General features: G+C 37.5%; 1 protein-coding gene across 1 annotated transcript in view; it reads right to left on the reverse strand.

Moving 5' to 3' along the window:
• Positions 1 to 7867, reverse strand: part of GULP1 (GULP, engulfment adaptor PTB domain containing 1) — a 47848-nt gene that overhangs the window by 39111 nt on the left and 870 nt on the right. The window contains exons 2-3 of the mRNA XM_019553525.1: positions 6326 to 6424; positions 2509 to 2646 (exon numbers count right to left, since the gene is read on the reverse strand). Coding sequence (XP_019409070.1) covers positions 2509 to 2646; positions 6326 to 6424 — 237 coding nt within the window. The remainder of the gene's footprint in view (positions 1 to 2508; positions 2647 to 6325; positions 6425 to 7867) is intronic.

A 7867-nucleotide genomic window follows, 5' to 3' on the forward strand; every position in this document is an offset into this window, starting at 1 on the left:
CAGCCAGAGGAGCCGCAGGGGAACCTGCGGCTGCCCAGCTGTGCCTGCCTCTTGCTGGCCCATCTAAATCTCTGAATCAGCACTGAATCTCCAATTCAAATTCAGCCGAATTGAATGGGGACTGTGATTTGAATCAACAGATCAAATCACTGTCCTCCGAATCAGCTAAATCTGTATCCAAATTGAATACTTCCCTATTTGCACAGGCCTACTGGTCACTACTAAACAATCAGCATTTGCATATAAGTATTCCCCTTGTATTTGTTTCCTCAGCTCAGCAGCTGTACTACAAAAATGGTATAAAAATTAGTTAAGTTTGGCTCAAGCCAATTTGATCTTTTATTTTTCTTGATGACCTAAAAACTGAATAATTTCACTTCTTGATAAACAAAACACACTCAATTAAATCCCCCAAGGGTTTTGTTTTGGTCACTTAGAAGTAGAGCAAAGGAAGTTATGGGCTAGATTCAGAGAACTGTTAGGGGAGGAACTGATGCAAAAGTCTAGTGGTTAGGGCATTTACACAGATGTTGGAAACCCAAATTTAGTTTCTCCTTTGCCTGGGAAGACATGAACACACACCTCCTGCAACAGGTAGGTATGAGGCTGTGTCTGTTGCAAAATATTGACTTTTAAAATAAAAATACTGCAAGAGATTATATCAATTCAGTCAGACCATTGGTTTTATTTACCATTGGAAACCAAACTGAGGTAAATCATCTATGGACCAAAAGTCAAGGCGAGGCTGAGATTTTAATTTTCAAAGTTGGGAGATACTTACTCTTTGATAACTTTTAGTTAAACCTAATGGTTGATGTAGATTCAATCACTGTATTTGTTGCATGCTAATATAGCTAACATATCATTATTAAACAGCTGCACTGGATTGTTTTAAATGATAAACTGTGATTAGAGACTACATGGTTTTGGGAATGGGCATAGTAGTCAGGAAGTGTGTCTGCAGATGAAGCAAAAGTGACAATTCTAGTGCGATTCTTCGGAAGCTGAAGGAACCAAGAGACTGGAAAGTGGAACTAAATATGCTACTGGATCACAGAACAGATAGAAGTGTAAGAGGGAGATCTCTATTGACTAGGATTGGAATGATACCAGCATTAAGAGAGTCTGGTGGAGAGGAAACGCACCTGAGATCAGGAGGGGTTCTGTGCTTATTGCTGCCTAAAAAAAAAAAAAAGGAAGACAGAAAGAGAAAAAAGAGACAGACAAGATAGAAACAAGAAGAAGAGGAAAGTGAACAGACATGTACACAGTGAATATACACAATGTTACTGGTATTGGCACTGTAGCATTGCAGTGGCATGACAAGATCCCCAAATTTGCTAAATATGCAGTAAAACAAATGCTACATAAGTGGTATACAAAAATGCAATTTTTGTTTATAAAGGAGTAATTTTACAGAGTCATCCCAAGTAAAACATATTTGTTCTATAGTTAAACTATTCACTAAAGGATAAAATAGGTTCTGGACTCGGGAATACCAGCTGTCCCTTTTTACTTCACAAGACTAGTTGCATTAGCTCCAATGCCCTGGTTAAATTCCTTTAGGTAATTATTTTCTGCCTATGTAATCTCCTCATTTTTCAAATGGATATGTTATTCTTCATTTCCTGTCCTAAACTATTGTTTAGTGTAGCTGTACAGCATTGAACAGCTGACATATTCTACTCAGAAGTGTCACTGTCTCAGTGGCAGGTGAAGTGATTCCTCTGGTGGTGTGTCAGGGCACTGGTGAGCCAGGAGAAGTGAGGGCATGAGCCAGGACTAGGGCCAGGGTCAGGATCCCTGGTACAAAGATCCTACAAGGAACAATCTATAAGGTTACTTCAGGGCATGGACAAATGTAGACTTAATTTGAAAAAAGGGAGGAGGAGCTGTTACTCCTAACCCTACAGCAGCTAATATACTGTAAAAGTTATGTGTGCAGCAGCTTTTACGGCTATGAATATTGCAGAGGCACTCCAACTTTAACCCTGCTTTCTTGAGGGTTAAAGCTGGGGCAATTTAGGTGTCACTATAGGATGATGCAAAGTTTAAAGTGTAACAGTTGCTGTGTGTTCCTGAGCCTCAGATGCTGCTTCCCATTTGAAATCAACCTAAGTAAATGTTTGTACATGCCCTCCTCAGTAACTGCTCTTTAGTAGCAGCTCTAGAAACATTTCACAGTCACAGATGGATTTTCTCTCCACCTTTCCAGGGTATCATCCTGATACTTGGCCCAGCTAGTCAGACTGGTTACTGGGGAGAAGATTTGCTACCAAGAAAAAAAATAGCCTTTAGTTTAAAAATAAAATATCCAACAAACATATATGTAGTAACCACTAGTACACTGTTAAAGACCACATACAGACATGCAAAATTATATCAAACTGACCCCAGTCAAGGAACCTTCCATTTGACCGATTTCTCTTTTTCCTAGTCCTGATTTCAAAACAGTGCAATCTCCTATGTACGATACCAAAATCCCCCTAAAATGTCTGGCATACTTACACATTTTTCACTGTCAAATACATAACACAAGTGCTTATTTGACTCAGAATCTTTGCATATGAAAGTAAATATCCTCTTGTCAGTTTTATCATCAGCACAAAATGATATCCGGTGGAGCTGGCAGTTGTGCTGGACTTCCTGCAAACAGAAACAGTAGGATCATTTCTATAAGCTACTATGTAAACTTGGAATCAATTTGCAAATTGATGCAAGATGCACATTTTCTTACATATAAAAGGGCAGAAGGATTGCAGTGTCAGGGTTAAATCTGGTTCTTACGGCAGGGACTACCTCACTATGTGGAGGCATGCATCTATCCCAACAGGACTCCAAAAATTCAGTTAAATTCTTTACGTAGTAAAGAACCTTACAAAGTTTTTCCATTTAACAAATGATCCCAATTTTATTTAGTTTAAACAAGTCATTTAAAATAAGTGTTTTTTTTTTCTCCAGCCATGTTGGCGCAAGCTTCTGAGCAAGCCATACCCTGGTGTGATTCTGTGAGATGCTCAGCATCGCCTTCCAAGCTTCTTAAGATTTCCAACTTGCATTGACCTTAACAAGACTTAAAGCATCTTTATTGAACATGCCTCAACCTCTCCTGATTTCCCTATTTCTGAAGTGGAAATACTAATACTCAACAACCATGCAGTCCAATCACATTGCAGGTAGGAGGGAGGTAGTTTAGATAATCACAGAAGTCATACATTCCATTTTAAAAATGCAATACAATGCTGATTTAGGAATATTCAGTGCCCTTATTTGAACTTAAGACATAATGAAATTGTTCTTCTATTAAAGAACAAAGAATATATTATCAGTCCTCAAAGTGGCAAGGATAATATTTTTAAGGGGCCTGGAAAAATTACAGAAATAAAGAAAATATTTACAATTTTAGTATTTTTTTTCCTTGGCAAGTCTCATATTGTGTTTTATTTGGCTGGTTACATGGGAAAGCTGTACTCAACAAGGACAAGTGCAAACTCCTGCACTTAGGAAAGAACAATCTCGTGTACTAGAACAGGCTGGGGACTGACTGGCTGGGCAGCAGCTCTGCAGAAAAGGACCTGGGGGTTACAGTGCACAGTAAGCTAAATATGAGCCAGCAGTGTGCCCTTGTTGCCGAGAAGGCTAATGGCATCCTGGACTGCATTGGTAGGTGTGTTGCCAGTACGTCAAGGGAAGTAACTATTCCCCTCTGTTTAGCACTGCTGAGGCCACACCTGGAGTACTGTGTTTAGTTTTGGGTCCCCCAGTACAGAACGGATGTGGACAAATTGGAGAAAGTCCAGTGAAGGGTAACAAAAATGGTGAGGGGGCTGGGGGACATGACTAATGAGGAAAGACTTGGGGAATGAGGCTCATTTATTCTAGTGAAGAGAAGACTAAGAGAGGATTTAATAGCAGCTTCAGCTGTCTGAAGTGGGGTTCGAAAGAGTTAGGAGCTAGACAGTTCTCAGTGACGGCAGATGACCAGGGATCCTGGTTTTACCCGATTTAAAAAAATCCCCAATTTTGGGTTAAAAACAAGTAACCCCAAATCCACATTTTTCCATGATTAAAGTGCAACATCATGTGATCTATCTATCTATCTATTAATAAGAACAACATATTGCTGGGTAAGAAAATACATTCTTCAATATTTGGTCAGAAAAAAACCAGAGGGAGCAGCACCAGGAAAAGGAAATGTTGAGGGGACAAGGCAGGATTTTCTATGTTCTACAAATGGTTCTGTCTCAGACTGCCCTGAGAAAGTTATTCTATGCTTAATGAGGGACTAAGCACCAGTAACTTCAGTATTGTAATACTGGTTTGTTGTTGTTGTTGGGTGTGTCTGATCAAATTATTTTCAGATCAGTTCTGTAAGATAGTCAACGTCTCCCTGAAGCTATGGAGGCTTTTTGTGGGAGTTAAAGCATTTGAATGAATTGGATCCAATCTGCTTCCAGTTTCTCTATTTTTAAAGTGAAGATAATGATCCTGTCATCGTATAACTCAACAGGGTCATTGTAAGGATTAGATTCTTGAGATTTTTAAAGCACTAAATTAGCTGTTCTATGATTTGGGTAGGGACCCTGCTTCTATGTCCGTGCAAAGTTTAGCACAGTAGAGACCTGACCCATTACTAGGGCTCTTAGATGCTACCACAATCAGTAAGAACACCAATAATATGCAAACCTATTCAGGTAAAATATCTATTCCTTCATTCAGTAAAAAAATTTAAATGAATTGTTCCCAACAGTGAAGATACTTCTGTTCAATAGAAATAAGAGAAGAAAATAATAGAAAATAGTTATAACATCAGAAAACAATATGGAATTCAAGTAATTTCCTGAAGCAGATGGATACCTTATTTGCTTTGGATTAAGCCACCTATTTACAGAAACCCTATGAGAAAATGAGTTCCTCAGTGTTATAATATTGCAACGTTTAAAAAACTCTGCTGACTTGTAAAGGAGTTCCCAAGTGAAGTTACATTTTGTTAAGTAGCTTTAAGAAAAAAAAGGAGAAAAGATATTACACTCAGCTGATTTCTATTAAAGCTTGTTGTACAACATTTCCAAGAGTTGAATATGTTTCTGTTCGCTCAGGACCTTCTGCCCCACAGTTGTCTGTTAATTTCTTGCAGGAAGAGCTACAAAGATATTAACATTTTTGGCATTTAAAACTGTTGTTTTTAAATTATTTGCACCAGGGGAAGGTTTTTGTACCTCCATGAAGCTATAATAATAGAGACAATGTAGTGCTTGCTCTTTGCTAATGGACTATGAAACCACTGCCTGAAATGGATTTAAAACAAAAAAGTTTGCAAGTAGAAATGTCTTTGTAAAATGGACTATTCACAAATGACATGAATTGTAATAGTTAATTTAGAATTAAAAGAGCAGCATTGGTTAGTGTTGATTAATATCAACAACTTAATGATGATCTAAATGATGTAATGTGTAATGGTAAAACACTGTTGAATTAATCACTCTACATTACTTTTAGGTTCAGTGGATAGACATTTATTTCGCTACTTGAAGAAAGGTGCTCTGCTTTGGTTTGTATTTGTATGTCAGAATACATTAGAAACCAGGATAGGACACAATGTACAAGACTGAATGAACAGAAGAAACACAGGACTGCTCAGCTAAATTGCTACAATAGATAGATAGAAAAGCCTACAGTATAGCTAGGATGTCCAACAGAAAGTTAGGAACAGGTACTAAGGGGTTGAGAACACTCTGGCCATTCAATATCACTGTAATGAAAGTCAATCAAAGGGTAATCTTAGATTTGATAATCTATTTTATATTCTGTATAAAAAAGATACATGGCAGTGATTCTTAACTGTGGTGCCATGGCATCTTGGGATGCCATGAGATGCTTTTAAGGATTACCACACTTATTAAGTGAGCAAAACACATGATTATGCCACCTACACCCACATATTTTAAATAGAACTCCATGATACAAAAGCATGCTGATTTGGTGTAGTGTTTCTGAGCTCTTTGCAATAGCTGATTTACTCTGTTTCTATAGTCAAAAACAAGTTAAAGCCTTGATTATAAGGAGGCATTCCTTGAGTCCAAAAGGGTTGAGAACCACTGTTTTATGGTATCTTGTGTGCCTCAGAGACACATATCTTATGAAAATATTAGTAGAAGATGACTTTTTGACAGTAAGTAGCAAAGGCACTTCTGAAATAGTCTCATCAATAAGGGAGTCTTTCAAGGAAGTATCAGAAGAAAGGCTTATAAAATGGAATAACAAGAACAATTTTGAATTAACTACTGATATAGTAAATAATTCCAACCCTTCCCAACTTTCTTACCTTTGTTTTTGGATCTAGAATTTTTACACCATAAATTGAGATTTGTAACTCAACTTTTGGGGTTTTCTGGCCTTCAGATTTCTTGATATGTCTTGCAAACTATAAAAAGGAGAGCAGAGAAGCAACTGCATTACTTTACAATTCTCTAGGTTAAAAGAGCACTGCTAATTACATATTGGTAGTTTTCTTTCTCTCCATTATTTCCCCTTTCCTTTTAAATGCTCAGTTTAGATTTGTTGCCTCTCCTCTCCAAAATGTACCCTTTCAGTAACAATACCAAAAGCTCAAGAATGTGTTGGATATACATACTACAGAAGTTCTTGTAGCAACCTTTGTTTAAAATGTATTTAAAAACACACTTCTATATGTTCTCTTTAAATGTGGAGCCCCACATTGTCCAGAATACTCTATAGCAGGCCTTCCCCCTGACCAATCCAAATCTCTGACTCACTGCTGAATCAGTGCCAAATCTCTGATTCAGTTTGGCTGAATCGAATGGGAACAGCAATTCAAATCACTGAATCGAATCACTATCCTCCAAATTGGCCGAATCCAAATTGATTTCTTCCCTATTCACACAGGCCTACTAAGCAAGTTTTAAACCTAGACACATGACCTGTTTTGTGTGTTTTCTATCTTTTTATGTTCTCTACAATAGCTGCTACATCTGTCCTGCCTTTTTATAACTCCAGTTCACAGCATGACAGATGAGTAGAGTTTTATGATTTGTTACTGTAGATTGCATATGGGCTATGAGATGGTCTTTAATTTTGAATGGGGAAAGGGGTAGGACAGGGAGAATTAGTTAAAAGAAATATAAAGAATTACTCCTCATTTACTTCTTTTAACTAATTCTCCCTGTCCTACCCCTTTCCCCATTCAAAATTAAAAAGAAGTATAAAGAATTACTCCTCATTTTGGTATCAGCACTTTTCCTGATCAAATATATAAAAGCCTTCACTGACATCTTTACAGATAAATGCAGCACACAGATAAACTCTTTGTGAAAGTCAGTGGGAGTTAGGCTCTGAACTGCCATTTGTACTTTCGAAAATTTCATCCCTAAACATGCTGCCATTGAAATACAATTAAATTCAATGAATATAGGACTAGAGGGAATCTAACAAACTATTAGATTGCCACTATGTCACAATTTTAACCACTTTTCATTTTATGTCCCACCTTTATTTCCCCCAATAAAGCTCATCCCTGTTTATGACCAATAGGATGAGCTTTGTGAAAAGTTAGTGCCAGATGCCTTGAGAGAAGAAAACATACTTCCGGCCTCAGAAGAAGTTGAAATAAAATAAGGAACCTCTTAGTCATTCAGTCAAGGAACAAAGAAGTAAATGACCTTCCAGAAGTTTTGCAAGAAAGCTGGCTATAGGCATCCTGGCAGCAGTGAGCTGAAAGACCACAGGGTATATGCTGTGCTTACAAAGATCTATTTAGATAGAATTCTTTTTAAAGTGGTATTTTGCTTCATGTGACTTTTGAAGTTTATGGGATTTTTTTCTATGCAGCCATCAACACCTTGAGATA

This window comes from Crocodylus porosus, unplaced genomic scaffold (assembly GCF_001723895.1).
Source record: "Crocodylus porosus isolate Cpor-Errol unplaced genomic scaffold, CroPor_comp1, whole genome shotgun sequence".
In the NCBI taxonomy this organism is placed as follows: Eukaryota; Metazoa; Chordata; order Crocodylia; family Crocodylidae; genus Crocodylus; species Crocodylus porosus.